Below are 26,565 nucleotides of genomic sequence, written 5' to 3' on the forward strand. Positions count from 1 at the left end.
CCCGCTCCCCAGGTGGACTTTAAAATGGGGAGATCCCTCCCCCGCGCCGCGCGGTGATTGGCCGCCCCTCCCGCGGAGCGGGCGCTGATTGGCCGAGGCGGCGCGGTGGGCGGGGTGCGGTGGGCGGTGCCAGGGGGACGTTGCGGGGGCGGCCCGGCCCGGCCCGGCCGTGGCGGCGGCGGCGGCTGCTCCGTGTCCGCCCGGGGTCGCCGCTTCCCGCCCGCCCGGAGCCGCCATGAAGAGCCTCAAGTCGCGCCTCAAGAAGCACGAAGCGGTGATCGGCGGCAGCGCGGTGCGTCCCGGCGGGGGCTGCGGGTCCCGTGGCGGGGGGGAGGCTGCGGGTGGGATTCCGCCCCTAGCCCGTCTGGAACTTGGCGGTATTCGTAGTTTTCTACTTTCAACGTGTCGTTCCCTAGGGCTTCCAAAGCGTTAAATTGTCTTAAATGGCTCTATTACTCTTTGGCAGCATTATGTGATAGGATCGTGTTATTCAGTATTTTTTAATACCGCATAATATTCGTTTTCTCGCATGATTTTGCTGAGGGGGGCCCTCACTGCAGCAGTAAAGCCCCATCCAGCCGCTGCCTGGGGTAAATCACCTCTAGCTGCGCTCCGTGGGTCCACGCCTGCCTGCAGCCTGTTGCGACAGTCGCACTCCGCCTGTTGCTGCCTCCCTGCGCCGGCTTGTTGCCCGCCTGCCCGCGTGGAACAGCCGGAAAGACCAGGGGTGCGCTGGCCTTGTTGCTCTTGGGCAAGAAACAAGGTGTTTTGGGCACTTTTGTTCGAGATCTGGAAGTGCTGCTTGAAATTAAGGGCTCGCTGGAGAGCCCTGGGGTTGTAGGGGCTGATGGAGCTGCTGCCAAGGTGACGATTCCCGCAGGGAATCACCCGGCTCGGGAACCCGGGGTGACTCAGGGCCCTGCTATGGTAATGGGGAGAGGTGGGACGCGTGGCTTTGCATTCTGCATTCGTTCACTTTGGGACTGCTTTGCTATTTCAGAGCAAGCCTTCAATAACCGCTTAATGTCTGTATGTCAGCAAATGCTTTAGAAATGGTACCGCCTCCCTGTTCGGTAATTCCTGCTGTATTCTGAACGTATAGGGATGTCTTTCACTTCCACAGGTGAAAGCTCAATGGCTCTTTCATTCAAAGAAATTTTGGTCAAATTCTGCATTTTTTAAGAACTGAAGTTTTCCAAACTGTGTGAAGTCGCTTTCCTTGCGATCCTTTAAAAACTGCAATATAGGATGAGGCAGCGTCTTAACTTTGTGAGCAGAGTGATGTGAAAAGGCTGTTGCTGGCACCGTTTGGTTAGAGGGGTTGCTGGTGGGTTGAGGGTTTATTTAAGTATATTGCACCAACAGTGTGTTTCAGTTCTTCGTTTCGCTCTATATTTGAGTCACAGGGTGGCTCCACCAGCTAATAAAGCCCCACGTTGCATCCCCCTGCGTGGGGAGTTCCCCACGAGGGAGGTGTGAACGGTAGCGAGGCCGAAGGCGGCTGCGCGGGGAGCTCCAGCCCTCGCTGCCGGGGCAGGAACGGAAGCGGGAAGGAGCCCTGCCAGCGCGGAGCCCTTGGATCCTGCTGGGAAGCGCTGCAGAAAGGGCTCCCTGTTTCGGAAACTTCATCTCTTACTCCTGTCCCCACCCAGCGCCGGTTCCTGAAGCGGGGAGAGAAACCTCATCCCTTCGTCCTGCCGCCGACAAACCTTTCCTCCTGGTTTAGGTAGCAATTATGTGATTGTTGTTTTTACGATGGTCTTCTGGGAAAGGCTTTATTGCCCGTCTTCCTGCCAGAGGAAAGCCTTGCAAAGCAGCAGAAATAAAACCGATGGTTATTCCCAGCTCCACAATGTTCTGCATAGTAATCCTGTCGCGAGAACTCCGTCTGATGGTGCTTGGAAAATAATTTGAGCCTGTTCAGAAATTGCAGCGTGCTGCAGAGTGAAGCAAGCGCTGCTGCTCCCCGTGCAGAGCCTGCCAGCATGGAAATAATGTGGAGGTACCAAATGCAGCCATGGCAAAGCTGACTCGCTTGTAATAGCCTATAGTATTGCATCTAGGATAAATGCAGGGCTGCTTGCTGCAGGGAACGTGCATTCCCTATCTGGAATGCTTACAAGGGACCTGGGTAGGTGCTTGGCTCTGAACACCTTTAATTCTGCCTTTCAGGAAAAGCATGGATGAAAATCCTCCGACTTTATTACCAGAAATTCTTCCTGGAGTAAATGGCTGTTGTTGCAGTATATTGAGTGTTTGTTTCTTCCTCCTCTGAATCATCAGGTGCAGCAGCAGTAACCAGTGGCCGGAGGCGCTCCCGGGGTCGGTGCTGGTGTTAGGCAGGTCCTGTCCTTGCTGGCGCAGGCTCCTCGTGTCCGTGGAGGCTCCTGATGCTGTGGGAGATGCGGCAGGTTAGAACAAACCTGCTGGCAGATGGGGCGAGCTCTGCCCCTCTGTCACAGCCACAGAGGTGATAAAGTGCAGATAAAGTCTTCCAGGGAGGACAGAGGGACAAAGAGGACTAAAACCCCAAACCAAAGCACCCTTGGGAGGTTGAGTGTTGAGGGCGCTTGGCGGTATCTTGTACAGATTGCCCTGGTTTTGTGACAGCCACCAAGGGTTTGTTTTGACTGTTCCTGGCCATCCCACAGAGGCAGTGACCGCGGTAGGTGCTTGTAGCCCAAGGACACAAGGGGCTGGTGGCACCGGCTGAGCTTGCTGAAGGTCCCTGCGTAGGCTGGGCTGTGACTTCGAGCTTTATTAAACGTGTGCTCGGATAGTAAACGCGGCTCCCAACCCTGCCTTGCTGCTGCTTGTCCCGAGTGACCTGCTCCTCCACGGAGATCCGAGTGGAGGCTGCGGTTATTGGCACGAGGTCACCAAATCCTGCAGCTAGACCCACAAAGGCAGCCCTCCGAGCAGGCTGGGACTGCTAAATGAGGCTGTGACCAGGGACACCAGCTCCGTGAAGGCCACGCTGGCGCTGTCCCCCGCGGCCCTGCTGAGCTGTCACCCGGGTCCCTGTCCTGCCTGACGAGTGAGACTGGTTCTAACGATCCCCGTTAATGACGGAGCGGTGAGGCGGCAGCTCTGCTCCCGTCTGGCCTCCTTCCGCAACCCCAGGACCTTGTCGCTCGCCCGAGTTTGCCAGTTCATCAGCTTCGTGGCTTTATGGGCAGCAAAATAACTTCATTAAAAGGATCGTGGAGCACCGACCAGCTGCGGGATTAGTCAGCGCAGGAATGAGGTGGCCAGCAGAGGTGTTTGGGAATGTGGTTTCATTCTGTCTAAGATTTGAGATCGCCTCTGTGCTGCGCTCCGTAAAGGGAAGGAAAAGCTTCTGCTGCCCCGGTGTGTTCAGGAGCTGCAGGCTCTCTCCCGGCGCTCGCCGTCTCTCCCGGCGCTCGCCGTCTCTCCCGGCGCTCGCCGTCTCTCCCGGCGCTCGCCGTGGTCCGCTCCGTGCACAGAGCAGTTCCTGTCACTACGGTGCCGTTCACCCTTCGGCACGTTTTTTCTAGCATTGCTGTTGCTGGCCAGAGCGAAGGTACTCGGCCTTTCTCCCCTGCTTCCTGGTTTGTTATTGCTATTATTTTTGGTGCATAACCGAGCATGACTCGGATACGTGATCCTCGGACAACAGAGCCCAGAGCAGTTGATTTTCCCAGAGCTGGGGTCCCATCCTGGGCTGCGGGCAGGTTGTTCTGGAGCCGTTTGGGTTCCAGGCTCTCGCAAGCATCCTCGTGATCCTGTGCATTCCAGAGGTGACTCTGTGCCCTCCTCGCAGGGCGTTAAGCGCAGTAATGTGCTTGTTTGTCTGACCTTGTGGTTGATGCAAAAAGGGACGGGGAGAGTCAGCGCCGGTGGCTCGCGGTGCAGCCGGCCTGCAGGTGCACTGTAATTCCCCAGCTCACCAAGGAGGAGTGCTTATTAATGCTTTATCATCTTAGAATGTGGTAATTATGCCAGATTTAAAAAGGTAGCTGTACAGCGAGCACCAGTGCGAGTTCCATCCCTGCAGCTGACGTGCAGGCAATCCTGCAAACGTGTGTGTTTGAATATCTTCTGACAGATCTATTTTGAGCTCATTGGGCCTATTGTTACACACGAGTTACGCAATGGTTTAGTAGTAGTATTTAAATACTTAAATATTTTAACTAGGAAGTTCTCGTAGCGTCTGCGAGCCGGGTGAACACTGTGTGTGCGGTAATGACGGGGCAGCCGCAGAGCGGAGCTCCGGGCCCGAGCCGGGCTCCTGGGAGAACCTGCGGAGCCCGGACTCTGCCCCGGCCTCTCCGCTCCCGCGGGAGGCGCCTCGGGAAGCCTCCTTGGTCCCCGCGCCCATCCGGGAATGGCTTTGAGGAAGATTCATCCGGAAGGTGCATTTCACTCTGCACGGGCGGCGCTGCGCGTTGGAAATAAGGCTTGGGGAAGCTCTTGACGTTTTGCTCTTGATGTGCATGTAATTCCCAAAGGATGCAGAGCTCCAGTGCATTTGTGCTGCTGTGGGAGCTTCTCCCTCTGCACCTGCCCTCAGGATAGAGCAGCCGGCCCCGCTGCAGCTTCCTGCGTTCCCCGTCGGAAGGAGCGTGAACCTCCGCGCAGCTTCAGAGCCCCCGTGGCAGATTGATGTATTTGTTATATAGGGAACCAGAAGTAGTTCAGAAACTTACCCTATTAAAATCACATCAGTGCATGCCAAGTAAACTTGTAATAGGAAAAAAAAGTTGCCTTAACAGGGCAAGCCAGAAGCGTTTCCACTGAAGCACTCGTGCAGCTCCTCTGGTGTTGTGCTTTGAGCTCTTTGCCAGGTGTCTCTTCCCTGTGTTAATTTGGGGCGCGGAGCTGTGTTAACAGCTGTGCTGTTGCACCGTTTCGGTGTGAGCTCTTGCCTTGGGCCTTTGGAGGGCAAGGCGGTGGCACCGCGGTCCGAGGCAGGCTTGGATTTCCGCCCAGGGTGCGGGACGGAGGTTTCCCGCTCCGTGGCATTCCATACGTCCTTTTCCCGCGCTGCCGTGGCCGGGAGGGCGCAGCGAGTCCCATGGGAACGCGCTGCCGAACAGGAGCCCTGCGTCCCGCCCGGCTCTGCTTTCCTCGGAGCAGACTAAACAGGGCAGCGTGCTCCTCGCTGGAGCTCCAACGCTCGCGTTGGCACGGAGTCACTGCCGAGACGCGCTTGTAAATGGTGTTTTTTTTTTCTTTGTCCCCATTCATTTAAGGCTTTCACAAACCTGGTATCTGCATCATTTTCTAGGCCACTGTAGGGGAGATGAAGCCTGCAAGAGAAAGATGAGTATTAGCTAACATGCCTCTCTAGTTACTATTTTTTAAAAAAATATTTACCAGCTGTAGCCTCACCTATTTATTTAGTGCTGTCTGTCTGTGCAGTTTTTAAACAGCTATCTCTTTGGAAGTTATGTGATTTAAGCCATCTAAATCCACAGGTGTGCCTATACAAACGTTCGTTTTCGTGGCTCAAATGCACTCTGACCTTGGTAAAATGAGCAGGAAAATAAAATGTGTGAGCTCTAGAGATGGCCCTCTGCCCTGCACACTCGTTTTCCAGGGAACCTTCCCCTTTATCAGGGATCGTCTCCCTCTTCCTGCAGGAAAATTGCATAAGCCTAAGCCAGGGACAACGTTCACGCTGTTACCCAGGTCCGCCTGGAGCAGTTCCCACCTTCTCCTTGGGGAAGATTTGCTCTTTCTACGTGGCCTTCTCATACTGCGGCCTGTGAGTCTGGGTTTTTAACCATTTCCTCAGAAGCGGGACCTTCCCCCCGGGAATTTTAAGGAGCAGTCCTGGATTTGCGAGCTTCAGCCGTACGTGATGATGGCAGGATTTTACTGGAGTTCTTTGCTCCTTGGTTTTTTTTTTTTTTTTTTTTAAGTACATAAGTCATCTGCTAATGGCATAGGAGCAAAACTTGTTCTGATTTCCCTGTTAATAGGATTATCTGCCTGGCCCAGCAGTGAGGAGAAGCCGTGTTCCCCCTCCTGGGTTTTCTCGGTCAGCTTTCGGGCTGAAACATTAGGAAATACAACCAATATTCCTGGAATTAGTTAGATGCCCTCTAAAGCCTGTGCGTATTTTATTTAAATATGAGCAGGCCGATTATGTGGTCAGTGTCCTACAATGAGACAGGCAAAGGGGCTGGAGCTGTGGGATCCAAATATATGAAAGAGGGTGGAGAAGGAGGCTGTGCAGGCGCAGCCTGCAGAGGAGGGCTCATCTGTAGGGAAAAATATCTGAAAAACTATTTGAAAAGTATTATCCACGCACCAACCTATGATGTGTTAGAGTATATATGTATTTTTTCCCCTCTTTCAAACCAGCCAAGCCAGATGCCACCTTGGAGCTGTTTGTGGTGGCCGCGGGCAGCCCTGCTTGTAGCCCTCGAGTGGAACGAGCTGTGGAAGAGGCTGCTGGAACCTGGGGACATCGGGCGCGCGAGGCCGGGACTCACAGCGCAGTGAGAGCGAATGGGTGCTGCTGCTCCAAATCTTGGAAGAAAAGGGCTTTTCTCCGCCGGGGAAGCCGTGTTAGACTCGTTTAAGGGATCCTGCTGAACCCCGGTGCTCGGCACACTGCGTTCGGAGGATCCTTTTCCCTGCAGAAACGCAGGACAGGTTGGGTCACGGGAAGGGGCTGTTGTGTGTGCGGAGGGCTGCAGCCAGCTGTGCCGGGACGGGGGCATTAACTCCCATCACATCAGCTCCACACCCAGAGGTGCCGGTGTAAATAGCGCGATTGCATTGCAAACCCCCTGGAGTTGTGTCCTGTGTGGGTCCTTCCTCCCAGGCTGATGCCCTTGTTTGGCCTCGGGGGTTCTGCTGCTGCATCCTTCAAGCTCTGGAGCAAAGAGGGTCGTGAATTAGTCCCTTAGGAGCATGTTGTCTCCTGCTATTTTTGCTTTTTACAAAATCAGTTTTTATGATGATGTGCCCATAGGATTATTTGAGGTCAAAGTGTAGCAAGCTAAGTGGAATATCCCCATGAAAGGGCACTACACTGAGTGCTGTTATGTCACATCTTTATGATGAATGAGTGAATAAAAAAGCTGATGTGGAATCTGCATCTGTCTGCATCGTACAAGGGGTAGTTTAACCATCCCAACCACCATTGCTCATAGTGGTGTCTGTCATTGCCAGCACCTTTCCACTGCCTTTGGTAATGCTAGAACATCCCGTCTCACTTTACTTGGAAAAGTGAGACCAGTAATTCCTGGTACTACATGTGCCCCGAATGTAAATACCGCAGCTGGCAGTCGCTGCTGCCACCGAGACTTGCTCATCTTTAATTGCAAGGACAAGGGCGAGGAACGTGCTCATTTTCAAAGGGCGTAATTTGAAAGAGTCTCTTGCAAACTTGGATTCCATGAACTCTGCTCTATCCTCGTCTCGGTAAACAATTAAAACTGTTGATGAGCTTTATCTGCTGCTTGAGATTGTTGCAGCCCGGGACTAGAGGATGCGGTGACATTATGGGATGGTCTGAAGACACCTGCCAGGCACCTTGGCGATGGGTAGGTCTGGAAATTGTGCTGCACAGTATCAGCTTAGCAGTTTCTGACTTAACACACACTGTGAAATCACTGTCAAGTGTTTCATTTTTTCAAAAAGAGCCATTTTTAGCTTCAAGCGGCAGTTCTGGTCGGATGATGGCTCCGTAGATGGCATGGCCTTGCTGAGACCTGCTGAACTTCTTTTTTGCAGTGGTTTTGTCAAGCCGTGGAGCACCCCCGCACCGTGCCGTGTTTCTGACAGGACAGTTGGGTGTTGTTGGCAGCGAGGGAGTTCACACAGACCCATGTTTTTGTTAGAGGAGACCCGTTCCTTAGGTTATTTGCGGCCTCTTGCGCGAGCGTAGGCGCTGTTCTGTCTGCAGCCAACACAAATACGGCGCACGGCAAAAAAAACCCCTGATCTTGCAGTGCTGTCCTGGGCGTCTAAATGCAGCGCGGGGGACGCGTCCCGTTTGGAGCCTGCGCACGGAGCCCGTCGGTGGCTGCGCCGCCGCGAGACAGGCTGGCAGCGGCCGTAAGCTGAAACCTGCCCTGCTCAGAACGGGGCTCAGCCCTGTCATAGCAGAGGGGGTTGGAGCGGAGGCATGTGTGTTTCCTAATTTAAAACCAGTTCCAGTTCTGTCAAAATAGGCTCGCGCATTCCGCGGGCTCGGGGCTGTCTGCAGTCTGGCTTCAGCCTGGCTCCGTGGCACGGGTGGGAAAACATGATTCCTGCGAGTATTTCGGTGCTCGTATGTGTTAGTGGTGAGCAGCGTGACCTTCGTTAACGTCAGCTGACACGAACTGAACCGACACGCCGGTTATTTTAAAGCGCTTGCATGTCTGCCGGACGGAGCAGCGCGGCAGCGGGTTTCAGACGCGCTCGTCTCGCTCGCTGCCATAAACCTGACCTGCATTACTCATGCCGCGAGCACGCGGGGAATGTATTAATAGCTATTGCTTGCTATTGCTCGCCTATCAAGCACGGGATTATCAGAAAATAGAAGCGGCCGCTGAGCCCGGCGTCTCCGCGGTGGCTGCCGTGGGCGCTATTTCCTGGGGCGCCCGCGGCGCTCGCGCAGTCGCTGCCGCAGCCCGGGCCGGCGCAGCCTCCCGGCCGGGGCCTCTCCGGCGTCATGAAGGCTGAGGAAGACCCCGAGGATGGGGGCCGCGGCCTGCGGGAGCCGGCGCCGCGCGCGGGGCGGCAGCGCCGGTAGCTCTGCCCGCCGCCACCATGAGCCGCTGGTTCGCCTGTGCGGCGAGGGACGCGGTAGGTGCCGGCGGGGGTAGCGTACAGCCGGGGGGGCGTTTGGCTGCTTGGCGGCTGATCCGTGTGGATCCACGGGCTCATATTCCCCACAGGGAGCGCGGTGACGGCAGCTCGCGTTGGAGCTGTTTCCCTCATGGGGTTGGCCTGGCCCGCGCGGCCGGCCCTGCTTCACGGAGGGCGACCGCGTCCCGCTCGGGGAGCGTCGCCGGGCCGGGCCGGTCCTGCCCGCGGGCGCTTCCCGAGTTACTCCCTCCAAAAAGGCCAGGCCGAGCCTGCACAACAGGGCAGCAAGAGGGAGCTTCCGAGGTGCGGAGCGTCTTCCTGCCCGGCAAGGAGCGCAGCTTCCCGGGGAGGACGCGCGGGGCTCCGGCGCAGCGGCCGCCGTGCCGGGGGGACCGGCACCCTGTGCTCTGCCGCTCAGCGCTGCCGACAAAATCCAAACTCACTATTTTTGTTGCTTTGAGCCCCTTTTAGCAAGTATCTAGGAACTACCTAGAGAGGGAGCTCTCCCCTGCGGATTCTCCAGACCTCATTATATTAAGAACTAAACTCAGTCTGGTTTGTCGTGAAATAATATAACCCAGATTTCTCACATGATGACTGGACATAATTATATATATTTGTCTGCTATTGCTGCTCGTGGTTTCTTGGAAAGTTTTATTAAAACTTTCCTATCATGGCCTTGGCACTCTAAAGTGGGGAAAGATGATATTATGATAAAGCGAAAATAAACTATTGCATCAATAGGCTGCTTTCCCACTTAAACCGAAATATTTTTTGATTACTTGTTGGCCGATGTATTTTGGAAATTACTCTGTTTACTAATTCCAATGTTCTTTATTTAGCAAGGCCAGGCTCTCCCAGGCTGTAGCGATGAGTAACTTAGTGCAGCTGTAAATTGCTTGCAGGGACTCCGAGCAGCCCCGGTGTGTCCAGTTAAACCGGAGTCTAACGCTCTTTCAGAAGCGTTTTACTCTTGTCAGAAACGTCTGACAATGACAGTGAGTCATCGGTGTCCTCATCTTCACCATGAAGACGAACTCGCTGAAAAGCAACAGCTTTTGGAAGGGCTCGGTTTGGCCATATAAGGGGCAGCCTTAGTTTTGGGATAGAGTGCTTGGCGTGTGGCTTTAAATAACATATTTGCACTGAGAAGGAAAAGGCGAGGGGTGCCTAACGTCTGCGCTTGGGTGCGTGTGTGGCGGTCTATTTATACCCGCCTCCTGCTTTCTTTGCAAGTCTGCATAGCTTTGGGAGTCGCTGCCATTTGCAGCTCTCAGCTTTTCTTCTTATGCAGCTCAATGGATTCTTACCTCCAGGATGTCACCCTCGACCAGCTGAAACTTTCACACTCAGGAAAACTGAAGTCTATCAGAGGAAACTGCAGCTGGTTACCTGCAGCTCATGACTGTTGTCATCAGACGCCCCTTCAAGATCACCCGTGTCCATTGAGTTCTCCTATGCCACCTTTATTATATATACACACACACACCCCTATATGTAGGTGTGTGCAGATGGAGAAATTCTATTAGCTTTGTTTTCTCTGCTCACTTGTGGTGGAAAGAAAGGAAATGAATGCTGAAAATGCTGACAAACCTCCTGTGGAGATGATTCAGACTGGAAACTGCAGCGCAGGTTTTGGCTCTCACCAAGCTGTTGGCACTTGCAGTGCTACTTTCGGCTCCTGCTTCCACTTCCTTGCCTGTTGGGTCTTGCTTGCAATCTGTAGGGCTTGGGATGGGTGCAAATACTTAATGCACAGACATGACATGCTCGGATATGACTTCCTTTGGGCTATCGTGATCCAAAGCCTGCAAGAGGAGCAATCTCTCTGGATTTCTCAGGGATAAGGGAGCTCTTTTGGGGCCTGGCAAATGAAGAGCTGCTGGTTGCATTACGGGTCAGAGGGGGATGCCTAAAGGCCACTTAATAAGCGAACGTGTCTGAAAGCTTCACGTGAGTGCTTCAAAGCCACGAGGAAGGCCTCCCTTGTGTGCAGCTTTAGGCTGGCTTTAGTTATGGCCAGTTTAGTTTAGTTTAGTTATAAGAAAAACGGAGACCCAAACGGTCTGTGTTAGGGACCGAGCGGCTGAGGCAGACCCTGGGGAGCAGGGTACGTACAGAGCCAAGAGCATGGTTGAAATCCCGTGGTGACGTACATAAATACGTGTCTTAAACGCTACAAACTAATTTGTAAACCAAGACTTCTTTTTTTCTCCCTGGAAATAACATAACATTTGGCCTTTTATTGAAGGTACCTTAGTAGGTTAATACTGCACCGTAAGCTCACTAAACTTTCTATTTATGTCTCGTACAGCAGAATGCAGACTGGAACAAGTATGATGACAGGCTAATGAAAGCAGCCGAAAGGGGCGACGTGGAAAAGGTTTCATCCATCCTTGCGAAGAAAGGGGTCAGTGCCACCAAGCTGGACGTGGAAGGGCGCTCTGCGTGAGTACCGCCCCGCGAGCCGGGCTCGGCGCTGCTGCTTGAAAAACATATATATACACTTTTTTAAAAAAATAAAATCTGTGTAATACTGTGGTGGACTGTAGCCTCATCTGAACCAATTAATGCAAGCTTTTAATCTGCAATTGCACATGGGAAAACACATTGCTTGTAGAGCGTAGTGGAAGAACCAGAGAAGGGAGAAAACATCTCTGAACACACAAGTAACTGGATTGTCAGGTGCAATGTGACTTATGAAGAAAGCTAATTTTTAACTTCCTAAACTTTTGGTTTCTGAGACTATATTGCATTAGAGATTCCATGTAGTCATTAGGGAAATGGACCTGAGCCCTTGGCTTGCATGCTGCCTTTTAATCTCCCCGGTGCACCTGTATGCTGAGAGGTGTTTTGAACTGATGATACAGGATGGTGCGTGCATCTTGCATACTGCTGATTTCCTAGCTTATTTATTTAATTTATTTTAATTTTTTTTTTCATTTTTAGCATTGAGGACCTACTCTTGTAAATGCAGAGCCAGTTTGGCAGGAGAGGCAGATGCTTTAAGGCTTGGTGCCTTGTTGCTCTCCTGCTTTTTGACTGGTTCTCAGTGATTCCCTAACGCATCCTGACCCTGGATACTGACAGATGCTGCTGGGAAACACCCAGCATGGGGGCTTTACATTGCAGGGAGCATCTTCATCAGGCTTGCATTAACGTCCACCTCTGGCTGCAGCTAGTCCTGGGACAACTTGCTAGTTAAATATGTTGGTGTCTGCTGCTAACCTTAGGATGGCTGGAGCAGAAAATAAAGGTGGAATTAGCAGGCTTCATGAAAGAGGCACAAAGGAGGAACTTCTCTCTTTCCTTTCTTAATCTAGGAGCTAGGTAGTTGTATTAGAGAGACTCTGTGTATTAGTGTATTAGAGAGACTCTGAAAATATTCATATTGTCCCTTCTTCCTCATCCAGTTTCTGAAAGGTATGCTTGCAAAACAGATGGTCAGAATTCCAGATAGCCAGAATGTCAGACTGTTGTTAAAAGCAAACAAGCAAACCTTTAGTGTTTAAATACTTACTCTTCCTAAATTTGATGTGAAAGGAAAAATGGAAAGTGTGCTGGGATTCTGCTTGATTCGCTGACTCAAGCTAAATGATGACTACCTGGGAAATTGCTCTTGCTCCTGTGCAGTAAAATCTGCAGAACTCTTAGCTGGGTTTGGACACTGCTAAACTGAATTTGAATAATGCTTCAGTATCCTGTATTTAGCTTTGGCTTTTCTACTTAATAATATTGCCTTTTGTGTATGGAACAGCTATGCTTAAGGTATTTTCTATTTCTAGATTCCATGTTGTAGCATCAAAGGGAAATCTGGATTGCCTGAATACGATTCTCGTTCACGGCGCGGATATCACGGCCACCGATGCTGCGGGTAGGCGGCCCTCGAGTTCTGGGGAACGGGCAAAGTTCTCAGCTTCCTTTTTATTTGCATTAGCATTAAGCCAAGGTATAGGACAGAGATCCTTCACTTGTGTAGAGTATTTAAGGCTATGAAGCTGTTGACCTAAACTGCCTCTTGTCCTGCAATCAGTCTAGCACTCAAAAGGCAATTACGTGACTTGGGGTGTCCCTGTGTCCTGCACGTAACCACTGATGTGGTGGATGGAACTGTGGAGGAAGCAGTTTGGGTTCACATGAAAAACCCTTAGAAAGTCTTCAGGGAAGGATAAATTTACTTCTTATAAATGAAAGTTACATGATTAGTAATTTTTTGAAAAAGTCTACGTGGACATGTTGAATTTGTGTGTGTTTTTTCAAATGCGCATACAAAATAGATCCTGAATCTGCTGCTCTTCTCCTTATAGGTCGAAATGCGTTGCACCTAGCTGCAAAATACGGACATGCTTTATGTTTGCAGAAGCTACTGCAGGTACTGATGAATGTAACTCAGCACCCTTTACTCTCAAAGGAAGAAGGAGCTCTTAAATATATATATATTTAATGTTGAAGTATTACATGTTCTTTTTTTTTTAAATGAGTCAAAGTAAATTGTGGCTGAAAGTGCTAAAATCAAGAAAATAAACATCTCTTTATCTGTTGTGCACAAACACTTGGAATTTTAGCAGGAATTGTGAGTGATTGCAGACTTTTCCACAGTCTTAATTTACAACTTTTCTGATTAGTTCGTTTGAAGTACTAGAATGCATGTACCCATGAACCCCTCGTCCTCTCCATGTATGTAGATATGCTTGAGAACTATAAAAACACATCATCTTTCCTATTAAATGACTTTAAGTAAAATCCCAAGTGATTTCATGTTTTACAAATGCTATTTCAATCCTCACTGAAGCTGAACTGTTTATTTTAATAGTACAATTGTCCAACTGAAAATGTGGATCTTCAAGGAAGAACGGCTCTCCACGATGCAGGTAAAGGCCTTGCTTTTCCAGGGACCGTGGAATATAATCCATGTGGAATAAAATCTGCCTCGTTGCCCCGTCTCCGCGTCCCGGGCAGGGTGCGGGGTGTGTGGTTTATTCAATGTGCTTTGGAGAGTCGCGCAGCCTTGTCGTGCTTTGTTTTACTTTCGTGTGTCCTTGTGGAATAAATGTACTGCAGAGCGTGTGGGGCCTCACGAAGGCTCCGTTCAGCAGTGTAACTTGCTCTTTCCTTTTCTTGGAAGCTATGTCAGACTGTGCCTCCAGCATACAGCTCCTGTGTGACCACGGGGCCTCTGTGAATGCAAAAGATGGGGTAAGTTCCCACTTAAATCTCTCCATTAAGAGATCTCTCTTGAATCCAGCTAGAGTTCCTGTGCTTTCTCTCCCTTCTCCCCCTTTCCTCATTTATTTCCCCATTTTTTGCCTTCAGGATGGGAGGACACCGTTAGTGCTGGCCACTCAGATGTGTCGTCCTACGATCTGTCAGCTCCTCATAGACAGAGGGGCAGAGGTTAACGCCAGGGACAAACAGAACAGGTACGGCCAGCAGCCCAAGCAGGGGCTCTCCTTGGTTGGCAATAAGTTAAAACTCATCTGAAAAGACTCCTGAACTGTGACTGAATCCAGAAGCAACGTGCCAATTTAATAATGCAAATAAATGTGGCCTCTTAATTGCTTGTGCTTGCATCTAAAATATGTGTTGGCTTGTGTGAAAGTACTGCGTGTTGCTGGCTGCAGAGAAACAGAAGCTGCTTGTGCCAAAGGCTCATCTCTCCTTCCTGCAGCCTTTGCTATGGTCCGTTTTGTGCCTCCTGATTCCAGGAGTGGCACTCTGCAGCAGTGCCCTGGGCTCCCAAGGGGACATTGCAGAGCGTTCCAACCCCTTACCTGTCCGTGCGGGTCTATGTGCAGCCCTTTCCTTTCCCGGTTATCTCGGAGGATGACTGCACCAGCGTGCACGTGGCCCATGGCCAGGGTGCCTGCTGCTTGCTGCCGTTTGCTGAGCCTGGCACTGCTCCTTCGGAAGGGATTGCCAGAGCTTCCAAACACCTGCTCAAACCGGCTGACCTACCTTTCATCTTGGCTTTGTCGTTCCTATTTAAATAGTGACCCAAAATCATGCGTGTGCTCAAAATACAGGGTGGCTCTCTCAAAAGCAAGAGATTCATCCTCGCTGCAAGAAAGCAATATTATGAGTGGGTTTCTAATTAGGTTCTTTTTATAAAAATATTTAAAGCTGAATTAAAACTTGCTTTCCTCTCTTGATGGAGGAAAGACCTTTGGCTGAAGTCTGTGATTAGACATGAGGCGTGTTGAAGGATTACCCTGCGACCGGTTGTTCCATCTCTGAATGCATCTTTCTTCCCCATTCCCAGGACCGCCTTAATGTTAGGCTGTGAATATGGCTGCAAGGATGCAGTAGAAGTTTTGCTCAAAAATGGTGCGGATGTTAGTTTGGCTGATGGCCTCGGTCATGACTGTGCTTACTATGCCAGAATTGGTGACAATATTGACATTTTGGCTTTAATAAAAGCTGCCGTTGAGGATTCCAGCAAAGGTATGAAGAACACTACTGTAACTGCTTGCTCTTATTTTTTTCTCTTGAGTTGTGCATCTTCTCATGGTTAGATGTTCAGAAACCTGCCCTTTGCAGGGCTGCTGTAATTTTTTGAACAAAAAGCTGCCTATCTGAGAGGAAGGTGTGTGTTTTCTTTTTCTTTAATCAAGCTTTTGAAGCTGATACGCTCTGTGATGTCATTAGGTACAGGATATTATGGATCTTTCTGCACTATTAATCATGGGAGTTTTAGCTTGAACTTGTAAATGTTGTTTTTCAGTTAATCAAATCAGCAATCTCTTTCTTCAAATATCTTCTCAAGATAAAAACTTAAGTAAAATAGCTGTGTGTGCGGAAGCTGAATGAAATACACCAAGTTCTCAATTTTTGTCATTTCTTTCTCAGCAAGGGATATCACAAAGAAAGGGCAACCTGAACAAAAGGTGAGGCTTTTCTCTGCTGTATGTGTCTAACCTTACCTTCCTTGGAAGGGACAAGGGGGTGTGTGTGGCACTAATGAACTTCACTCTGCTGCATCATTATTTCTTCCTTCCTTCTCCATGTTCCCCCAATGAACAGGGGCCTTGGAGCCAGGGTTTATGTTCAGTAAATCCTCCCCTGCCAGAGCTGTTGCTGAATGAGGAGCTGCTTTTGCATGTCCTTACTGCCTGGAGTGAAACTGTGCAGTCTTGGCTATCCCAGCAACGCTTGCTAAGCCTGTTTTAATTGGGGTGTTCAGTATGTGTCACCCAAGAAGAGATCTTGGGAGTTATGGTGTAAATTTACTGCAGTTTTTCTTCACTGCTGTGAAGTAAATAGCCTGTAAATAACAAAGGCCCAGCAGGCCTGTTACTTTGGTTTATGCTACGTGTTTATACTGCACATCAAACAAAATGTTATGCAGTTCTGGATCATAAATAGTGGCTGGTTTCCATAGCTATATATTGAAATAAAACTGCTGAACTGGGAGGTGTGACCCAAGTGTGCTCAGCCCGCTTGGGGAGACCGAGTTCCAACTTCGTGTGTAGCTGGGAGAGTTCCCCCTCTGATGAGGTGCCTCCGTGTGCATCTCTGTTTGGAAACACTTGGTGCGTATTGGAGATTTGGCTGGTTACCCCTGGGTGAGCCTGGGAGATAGAGCTACCTCCTGAGGAGAAACAGGCTGAGCAAAATGCCAATGTTCAGCAGTGTTGTCCCCGTGGAAGCTGAAACCAAATTTGCACCGTCCCGCTGCCTGCAGCAAGGAGAGTGCCGCAGACAGGTACATTAATATGATAATGTGTCAATAACAGGTTACTCGCATGTCTCAGAAATGGAATCGGCTGCCCACGCAGGAGGAGGCGAATGCCCAGGTGTATCGCAAGGAGCACAACGCTCAGGTAACGCAGAGGGTTTCCGTGACTTGTGTTTTCCTATGTGCATAAAGAACCAGGCATGAAAGAAAAGATGTGCTTGTAACCATTAGAAATTCCAATAAAAAAGGTCATATATATTGTGGTTTAATTAAAATTAATTGCTTGAGTATGCAATACAGTAGTTTCGAAGAAAGTGTAGAACTTTCTAGGCGGGGAGAGAAAACCTGTTCGTGTGTGTAATAAGTAGCTGCAGGTTTCTGGATGCTTTAGCTGTTCCCTTTTAACCCCTTGTTGCTCACACATGTTCCCCTTTTAACCTTTTGTCACATACGTTCACAATATTCACATGTGATGCACCTCAGCCCCTGATCCTGCAGGGAAAAAGTATAAGATCCCAAAACTGGAAGACTTTTAACATTCTTTTGAGACCGTTGCTCATGTGTCTTTGAGTGTCTTACTATAACTGTTTTTCATTATAATTATGTTAACTGTTATTATCTCATCTAGTTGCCATGTCACTGCAGCTTATGAAAAGGTAGATAACTTTTTAAATTATAGGAAACAAGCCACTGAGAAATTGAGGATATTGTTTTGCAATATCTTTCAATAAAAGGATAAAGATCTCTGAATGCAACTTCTCTGGTTTGAGCTAAAGAATTTATCGCAATTAAGGAAGGGATTTAATCTGGCAAAACTTAAACAGGCTTTATTGTCTAGGTGTAAGTGCTGTGCTGACTGAAGGCACAAAGACCTGTTTGTGCCTGTATATGTTACTATGGTGATCCTTGTGGCTGTTGGAACAGTTGGTGCATTTAAAAGTTGTTGCATTTCATGCTGGTGAGGAGGCATTTTCTCATTACACCTGAGTGTAGTGATTGGATTCCAGACACTGTTTTAACATCAGTTGTGATGCTTAATCACATGCTTAATCTTTACTGCTATTAGTATGAAAGCAGAGTAAAATTACATTTTTAAACCTGTGTACACTTACCACGAATGAGCTTCCTAGAGATGAAAAGCTTGAAGAAACTTAAACTTACTTGTAAATAGTCAAAAGGAAATGGACCTTAAGTAAGGCTACAGAATGATTATGGGACTTGTTAATTGAGGTTTGGTATCTTTTCATGACTGTTAAAATTGTTGCTTCAGATTATTTAGCTTTTCTTATGTATGTTTTTTCTTCTAGGAACTGGAATTAGAAAATCAGGACTTGAAAGATCGAATGAGAGAAGTGCAAGAGGAGCAAAGGATGCTGTTGGACAGAATCAATGGGCTCCAGCTGCAGCTGAATGAGGTAAAACTATATTGCAATAAGCTGACTTGGGACCCGTGATAACCATCTGACACAGACAGTGGACAGGAAAGCTCCTAGGCAGAGTTGTTGTTTTATTTTGTCCTCTTTCTTGTGTTCTCATAAATTTTCATTATTGTGTTTCACTGTCACTGTCTTCTCTGTGAAGGAAGGTAATGTTTGGTCTTGTACTGATACTTAAAATGTGGTGAGACTGGTCACAACTTCTTCTGTTCATCCTCATAAATTTGGGTACTGGCTTTTATGGCTATACTTGTTAACATAATCATGATATATTTTGGGGTGTGTATATATATAATTTCAGAAAGCAAACTTAATCTGCAGTTAAGTGTAGGTGTTGTATGTCAGCACATACGATGCTCATTTTGTTTTTCTAGCTATTACTATCAGTAGAAATATATAAAAAACTCTTCAGCTGACAGGAGAAAAAAAAAAGACATTTTTCAGTACAGAATCTGTCACCCTAATCTGAAACTCTGCTGACACGTTCTCTGTATTTGGAGTACTTGGAATGGCCAGATGGCCAATTCAGGAGAAAAGCAAAACAGGATTTTTTGTTTTGTTTCCTGGCGGTTCCCTTTCTCCTGCACTTCATTTCTGCAGGATGCACTGTTTAAAAAAGTGAAACTTCCTAAGTGGAGCACAGAAAGAAAACCAGTATGTCTTCACATAAGCTTTGTCCTAGAAGGTCATCAGACTTTTGAGCAGTGCCTTTAAAACAAACAACCAAACCCCTTAACATTCATTTTCCAAAATCAGCAAGTTTCTATCTTCTTCAGTGAAAGATAATTAAAAAATAATTAAAACATGTTCCCATTTCTTAATATATGTTTCGGAAAACATTGTTATATTGAACATCTTTAACTTTTCTTTCTTTCTTTTTCCTTTCCAAATGTTAGATGGTAAATGGAAGGGGAAAAGTGTATTGGGAGCAGGTTGCATTGTAAGCTGGGCTAGGCCCATCACTTAATGAACTATATATAAGCCCCTCAAACACTATTGAAAAATGATTTTGGGGCGGGGGGGATTTTTTTTATTTTTGCAGGAGCAAATGTTTGCAGATGATCTTGAAAATGAGGTAGGATATACACCTTTAAGAGTAATAAAGCTGTGAAACTATAAAATAGGGAAAATGGTTCTTGTGCTTAAGTTACAGTATTAGAATTACAGAGAAAAGTTATCCATAAATGCTCACTGGACTGCATAGTGGTACATATTTGGGTTATACAGTTGTACAGCATTTGTTACTGCAAACAATGATGCATATAGGAGTGTCTCTTAAGTAGTGACTTCTAATAATGAAAAGCTAATAAATGCAAATGCTGTTAATGCATATTGCCATGACTTCATTCCTGTAGAAGAATTTTAGAATTGAGAAACCAGTGGTTGAGTATTGACATTGATTGAGTCAGTCTAAATTTATGTACTTATTTTTAAGAAATTTGGCTCTTGTGGCTTTGCCTATTGACACGTCTGCTCTCTTTCAGAAAGATGAGTTGAAGAAAATGCTAACTACCAAGGAAAAACAACAGGAAGAAAGCCTAAGGACTATCGAAGCTCTGAAAGCTAAACTCAAATATTATGAAGTACGTCAGCTGAGCTGAAGCGTAATGTGGTGGTTAGCTACTGTAGTAAATACTGAAGCAATTGTTGTTTGGACTGCTGAAAGTCTTTAACAGTTGTCTTGTTGTAAAGCCTTCCCTGCTCTTTAATCCATAATTAAATATAGTATGAAGTTTTGAAATGAACTTTGTTATACCTCTACATTTTCTGCCTCTTGCTTTCAGGTTGACTTTGTGGGCTCTGGAAGTAATTTTGGTAATAGTAAGTATATTTAATTCTAATCACCTGTTATGCATGATGCAATGTTAAAACACGGTGATGAAGTGCGTGTCGTCTCCGCCTTTTGCTGCTCTTTGCTGTAGTGAGGCCTAATGTGTGCGTTGGCACCTCCAGCTGCTCTGCCTGTGTCTGCACTCGGGGGCCGGGCTGCTCTTGATCTACCTCACGTAGGAGTGACTGATACTGTGAAATCCACATTGTTTTTCATGGTCCTAGAGGCCACAGGAGAGTTACAGTCTGAGCAAGATCTGTGATCCAAGCTGAATCCTTCCATTCCCGTTCCTTGCATCTTTACGATTCCAGCTCACGTTCTGGGTGCACTTTCCTGTGAGGCAGAACAACCGTGGTCATTGTGCAAACCTTACTATGGGCAGAGAGGAGCTTGCAAACAAAGGCTGAGGCTCTCGGTTTCACTGAACCGACTCCATTTGCACAGACTGAAGCTCCCGTGTCCTGTTTGGGCACAGACCTGTCTTGCACTTGCATAACTCCGTGTCCCTTAGGCAGTCCCGAGCCTGTCGGAACACGTCACCTTTCCTTGCCGTGTGCATGTGCTGCCGTGCAGCTAGATCAGGGTGACTTCCAGCAGGTTTTGCAGACCTGTATGTTTGGGTACCCCTTTTTCCAGCTAGATCAGGGTGACTTCCAGCAGGTTTTGCAGACCTGCATGTTCAGGGTACCCCTTTTTCCATGGGAGTCTCATACAGGCTGCATTGTATGACTGTACTAAAGGGTGGTCATCTTGATACCAAGTACTTCAGCACCCAGCTGCTGCCTTGTGCAGTGCCACTGAAGACAGCAGGGTTAGGAAGGAAGGCAGTTCTTGTGATTGTTCTGCTGTCTTTAAACAAAGACTAAATGCTGTTTGCTTTCTGAAAATGCAGGAAAAGAGGAATTGCTGCTTAAGCAAGGTCAAGTGTTTGCTGTGGAATCACAGGTAATAAATACGCCCTAGGGAATTATGATGCTTAGTTATGACATATATGCTTGGGAAAACAGTATTTACTTACACACACATGTGTATCCATTAAACACTGCTTTTGAATACAGAATCTGCTAGCACTTCCCTCACTACCCTTATTTTGTAACTGTTGGTGCCCTCTAGAGCCACTTGTGTGGCACAGCTCTAATGTTGTGAAATAGTCTGTGTCACTCCCTTGCTGCTCTGTAACGGCCGTTCTTAAACCTGAATCACCAGCAGCTGGACCAAAAGTACTGGACCATTTAGAGTTCTCGGTCATTCTTCCCTTAAATTCAGATAAAATTCAGGAAATGTTGTTTCCTGACAATTAAATAATTTTCTGCCAAATTTGTCTTGCTTTGTCTAGCCCCACTTTTAAGCCATGACTTGGTTATTTATGAGATCTATTACATTTTTTGCAGTGGGCAGTGTGTGACAGGGCTGTGTGTGTGTATGTATATATGATACGGTAGATAAATTATCAAAATTCTAAATGTATCTATTTCTGTGCAACTTCGTCTTCAGTCCAGGTCTATGCTGAGGCCCCTGGAGCTCTCCCTGCCCAACCAGTCATCCAGTTCAGAGAAGGAAGCTTTGAAGAGAGAGCTCGACACCATGAGGACCTGCTACGGTGCAGCCAAAGAAGAGATAAGCAAACTGCAGAGAGAGCTGTCTCGCAAGGCGACCGAATGTAAAGCTTTAGCATCAGAGTATGAAAGAACCAAGGAGGAATCTGATGGGCAGATAAAACAACTGGAGGATGCTTTAAAAGATGTGCAGAAGAGAATGTTTGACTCGGAAGGCAAAGTTAAGCAAATGCAGACCCACTTTCTTGCTCTGAAAGACCACCTGACTAATGAAGCGGCTTCAGGAAGCAGCAAGCTAGCAGAGGAGCTGAAGGATCAGCTCAAAGAAATGAAGACAAAGTACGAAGGAGCCTCTGCTGAAGTGGGTAAGCTAAGGAACCAGATTAAGCAGAATGAATTGTTAGTGGCAGAGTTCAAAAGAGATGAAGGAAGGCTGGTGGAAGAGAATAAAAGGTTGCAGAAGGAACTCGGTAAGTTGGAGATGGACCGAGATAAAGGGGAAAGAAACATCACAGAGCTAGAAAAGCGGCTCGGAGAAACGACAGAGAAGCTAGCCCACTCCGTAACTGCAGAGAGATTTGAAAACATGAAGAGTTTGTTATCAAATGAAGTGAATGAGAAAGCAAAGAAGTTAGTAGAGATGGAAGGAGAACATGAAAAACTGCAGGCAGAGGTTTGTCTTTTAAGGAGGGAATCGGAAAGTCAAAAAGCTGAACTCGTTCGTCATGTAAAGCCAGAAGAGCACGAGCAAATGAGGAGTGGCTTTGAGCAAAAAACTGAGGAACTTGGGAAAACCATTTCTGAATTGTTACAGAAGAATCGGAGTTTGCAAAAGGAAGTTGAAGAAGTGCAAATGGATAATAAGATGCTTAAGCAACAAATCCAGATGCTAAATACTGAAATTAAAAGCCAGAATGTGCCTTTAAAAGTTCATGAAGAACTAAAGAAAAGAAATGAACTGACCATTGATGATCTGACTAAAAAGGTTTCTGAAATAACAAACAAGTACAATGAAAGCAAGACAGAAGCTGAAAAGTTGCTGGAAGAGAAGAACAGCTTAAGTGAGAATTTAAGCCACTTCCAAGCCGCGTACCTGTCCCCAGAGCAGCACGAAAAAGAGGTAAAGGCTTTAAAAGCGAATGGCATTGAGCTTGAGAAGCAGCTTGCTGAGCTTCATAAAAAATATGATGATGAGCAAGCCAAAGTGTGCAAACTAGTGTCGGAGAACACTGCCGTAAGAGAAACTCTCAGGGATCAGTATGTGTTGGTTACAACGCACGAAGAGATTAAAGCAGTCTTGAATAACACACTGGAAAAGACTAATACAGAGCTGTCGGATCTGAAGGGAAAAACGGAAGAAATAAAGAAGGAATTCATGAAGGTAAATGAAGAAAATGCAGCTTTGAAAAACAAGGTGAAACTCTTGCAGAATCAGCTGCAAACCGAATATATAAGTTTAAGAGATCATGAGTCTAAAGTGAATACTCTAAATAAAAGCATGAAAGAACTTCAAGAAAATAATACTGAGATTATGGCTGGGTATAAAAGGGGTCAGGAAGAAATTTTGCAGTTACATGCAGAAATAGAAGCCCAAAAGAAGGAACTTGACATGATTCAAGAATGCATTAAGTCAAAATATGCACCAGTTCTCTCCTTTAAAGAGAAAGAACAAAGCTTTGAAGCCACAGTGAAAGAACTGAAAGAGCAGTTGTTGGAGCAAACACAGAGGTGCAGAGAAAGTGAGGAAGAAAGCAGGAAATGTAAACAGGAAAACGAAAAGCTCAAAAATGGTGTTTTGTCTATCCAAAATGACCTGCAACAGAACTACATCCTTGCTGAGAAATCCCATGAAATGGAAAAGATGTTCACGAACAAAATGGAAGAGCTGAACAAGCAGTTGAGAGAACTCCTGCAGAAATACACGGGCAAAGAAGGTGAGGAAGAGGAGGCGCAGGGGCCGGCGGCGCGGCCGCGCGGGGACGGCCGGGGCCTTCCCGGGGAGCGCTTTGAGGGCTGGAGGAAGGCGCTGGGGAGCACGGTGGAGCACCTGAAGGAGGCCCTCAGGAGCAAGGAGGAGCGTTTTGACAAGGAGACGCTGAAAGTCGGAGAATTGCAGCAGGAATTGTCAGATCTGAAACGTTCTTCGGTACCTTTGGCAGAGTACATGCAAATGAAGGAAACGCTGGAACAAGAAATCATAGCAGTCAAAAATAGCTTAAAAGAGAAGGAAGAAGAAAGCGGCGTGAAAGCTGAGGAAATCCTGAAGCTGCAGCGTGAGGTTGAGCAGACCCGGCAAGCGTTAACCGAGCTGGAGAGCAAAGAAGTCATTGATGTAGCTGAATACGAATCCATGAAGAGGAATCTGGAGGCCCAAGTTAGCAGCATAGCTGAGAACTTGCTCAGTGTGAACAGAAAGTATGAGGAAGCCTGTGAGGAGGCTCTGCAAGCCAAGAAGAGTGAGCTCTCCTTGAAAGGGGAAAAGGAGTTGCTTCAGTTACGGAGCTGCAGCATTGAGCAAGAAATTAAAGACCAGAAGGAAAGGTGCGATAAATCATTGACAACAATTATTGAACTGCAGAAGAGAATACAGGAATCTGCAAAGCAGGTGGAAGCCAAGGATAACAAGGTAGGAAGTTAATGCTGCAGATGTTCTCAGTTTCGCTCTAAGCAACTAGATTTTCAATTATAGCAACTCTAGATAGTCAAGAATACTTTGTACTGAGTTTTCTTTTTGTGGTACTATTGTACTAAACTTTCCTAGTTGTTCATTTATGTCAGACATAGTTTGTAAGTAAACTCAACCTTTAATCCTCCAACATGAATTTATCATTTTTTAATTTTGTGTGTAAGCCAATTATTGCATTGCTTGGGTGACTTGCATGTGTCCAGTTCATAGCTTGATTTGCTGATATGTTGTTAATCAGTTGATATGTTAATTTCTGTGCAAAAGCCGTTGCCAGCCTCAAATCAGGATGATGAAGTAAATCATGAAATTGTGACCCACGTGGCTTTGAAATGCCTAACTGCAGTTAGTAAAGGTCTTCAACAGGACTGCTTCATTTTGACAGATTCAGGCAGTGCAAGGATGATTTCTTATGGTAAAATATAGGATTAAGGAACAGAGTGCTGACCTTAAAGGTTTTTAACTTTGTATTCTTCACTTGTATTTTCCATCCCATATTTCTCCTTCAGATATGAGGTTTGTGTAGATGGGAGTGTGTTTTGTTTAATTTCTGTAGCCTGCTTTTTGAACATTCAATGTCCTTCTTGGAACTGAGACCTAGGATGTCTTTAGCCCACGAGACATTTGGGTCCCTCACAGAGGGGGTCCCTGCCTTGTGCTGGAGAGCAGAGCGTAACCACTGGGAGCCTGTCAGGAAAATGAGGTTGTGTTTGCCAATCCGCAGGAGACTTCAGAAAAAATGCCAGGAATATTGCTTTTCAGCAAGCGAGACAGCCCTAACTGAGGCCTTTGTGTTCTTTTAAAGATAACAGAACTGCTTAATGATGTAGAGCGATTAAAACAGGCCCTGAATGGCTTGTCTCAGCTCACATACACCAGTGGGATTCCCTCAAAAAGACAGAACCAGCAGGTTGAGATGCTCCAGAACCAAGTGCAAATGCTGCAACAACAGCTCGCTGTAAGTAATTCACATTGCTCTGAAATGTGGTGGAACGTTCAAAGAGGGAGATCTCAGTGGGGTGGTTAGAGCCCTGGAGTTGGTGAGCCCGGACAGTTAATACAAAGACCATTTCTCTGTGCAGGCTCTTAAAGCAATACTTTATTTTTTTTTCCAAAAAACCCACAGCCATCACATCCCTCCTCCCTTTGGTGGGAGGAGAAGAGTCCCTCCTAAGGGACTTGGTGGCCCTGCATTGCTGCATGTGCAGCTGCCGTGCAGTGCAGTGCTCGTCAGGGAGAGCTGCAGGTTGCAGCTGGGGGTTGTGTTCACACGTGGGTGTTGGTGGCCCTCGGGACTTCAAGAAAGCGGCTCGTAAAGCTGTAAGAAAGCTGTATGTTTCTAAATCTGTGCAGAACCAGGATATATTCTTAATAGCATTTGCAAGGTTGAATTCTTTATAAACCAAAGCATACTTAAAGTGGGGGATTTCTTTTTAAAAAAAAAAAAAAAAAAAAAACACACATGTTCTCTATGAAGTTGGCTTTTGATCATGGTGCCTGGTCTGACACTAATTAGCCTGTTGGAATAGCCTTGTTTTCAGCAAAATTGGTCTTCTGCCAATATGCAATAAAAAAGGGGAAGGGTGACTTTCCTTTTTGGTTTATGGAAGGGATATAGCAAAGCTTAGCCTTGAAATTGTGTTTTCGACAGTCTAAAATATGTGCAAAAAAGCAAACACACAAAGCTGGAATTATGTGGAAATTAATGTTTAAAACTGAGTTAATCTCCCCTCTCTCTTTTTTTTTTTTTTTTTTTTTTTTAAATAGGATGCTAAAAGGCAGCATCAAGAAGTAATTTCAGTTTATCGGACACATCTTCTTAGTGCCGTACAGGTATGTTAGTCTGCCATTGCCTGAATGGAGACAGACACTAGTTTCTGTTTTACTGGAAGATTTCAAGTAGACTTGAACCTAAAATCAAGTGTCTGCTTTCAACTTGAGAGTTTTAGAATGAACTTAATGCAAAAACAGAGGAGTGGGATGTGTTCATTGTTTCATCTCCTTGCTACCATCTGTATACAGAGTCTCTATATTTATCAGTTACTGATTTTTAGGGTGGTGTGGGTGATGTGCATGGTTAATGCTGCATCATTTCAAATAATGCTGGCTGGAAGCTGAGTGAATATTGAGAACTTTTAATACAGCCTTAACCCAGGGGCTCTCACTGAACAAAACCCAGTAACTCGTTCTGAAATGTTAGGCTTTCAGATAACTTAAGCACAGGGAACAGATACTACTATTATAGCAACAAGCTGTGGAGTCAAGAGCATGTGAACAGTAATTATTTCCCAAATAAGGTTTTTGAATAATAAGCTTGTGTGCCATTGAGGTGGACCTTCCTTTCCCTGAGGAGAAAGCAATAAAAGGTTCTTTAAGTATTTCAGATTTGCTTAAGAGAGTGGTGGGGGGGAGGAGAGGAAAACAAAAGGAGTTAATGCTCTGGGCAGCTCTGCAGAACACTCTGGTGTTGGCTGTGAATGCTGATGCTTTGGGCCTTTCTTCATTTAACTGGTGTTTGCTTGCTCTAGGGTCACATGGATGAAGATGTCCAAGCTGCTTTACTGCAGATCATCCGAATGCGGCAGGGCCTTGTTTGCTGACGTCCTTGG

The 26,565-nt window shown here is 47.0% G+C and overlaps 1 protein-coding gene across 1 annotated transcript; it reads left to right on the forward strand.

The window, feature by feature from the left end:
- Positions 1–214: 214 nt before the first annotated feature.
- On the forward strand, positions 215–26,565 carry UACA (uveal autoantigen with coiled-coil domains and ankyrin repeats). The gene is made up of 19 exons (XM_088532801.1): positions 215–292; positions 11,090–11,223; positions 12,561–12,649; positions 13,083–13,147; positions 13,589–13,646; positions 13,901–13,971; positions 14,089–14,195; positions 15,035–15,216; positions 15,622–15,659; positions 16,509–16,595; positions 17,758–17,865; positions 18,929–18,961; positions 19,371–19,469; positions 19,671–19,707; positions 20,610–20,662; positions 21,212–23,899; positions 24,762–24,914; positions 25,724–25,789; positions 26,485–26,565. The coding sequence occupies exons 1-19, from the start codon at positions 236–238 to the stop codon at positions 26,554–26,556; spliced, it is 4,197 nt and encodes a 1,398-aa protein (XP_088388927.1). The 5' UTR covers positions 215–235; the 3' UTR covers positions 26,557–26,565.

This window comes from Tinamus guttatus, unplaced genomic scaffold (genome assembly GCF_059628265.1).
Source record: "Tinamus guttatus ecotype Peru unplaced genomic scaffold, ASM5962826v1 Tinamus_guttatus_pri_ptg000004l, whole genome shotgun sequence".
Classification (NCBI taxonomy): Eukaryota; Metazoa; Chordata; class Aves; order Tinamiformes; family Tinamidae; genus Tinamus; species Tinamus guttatus.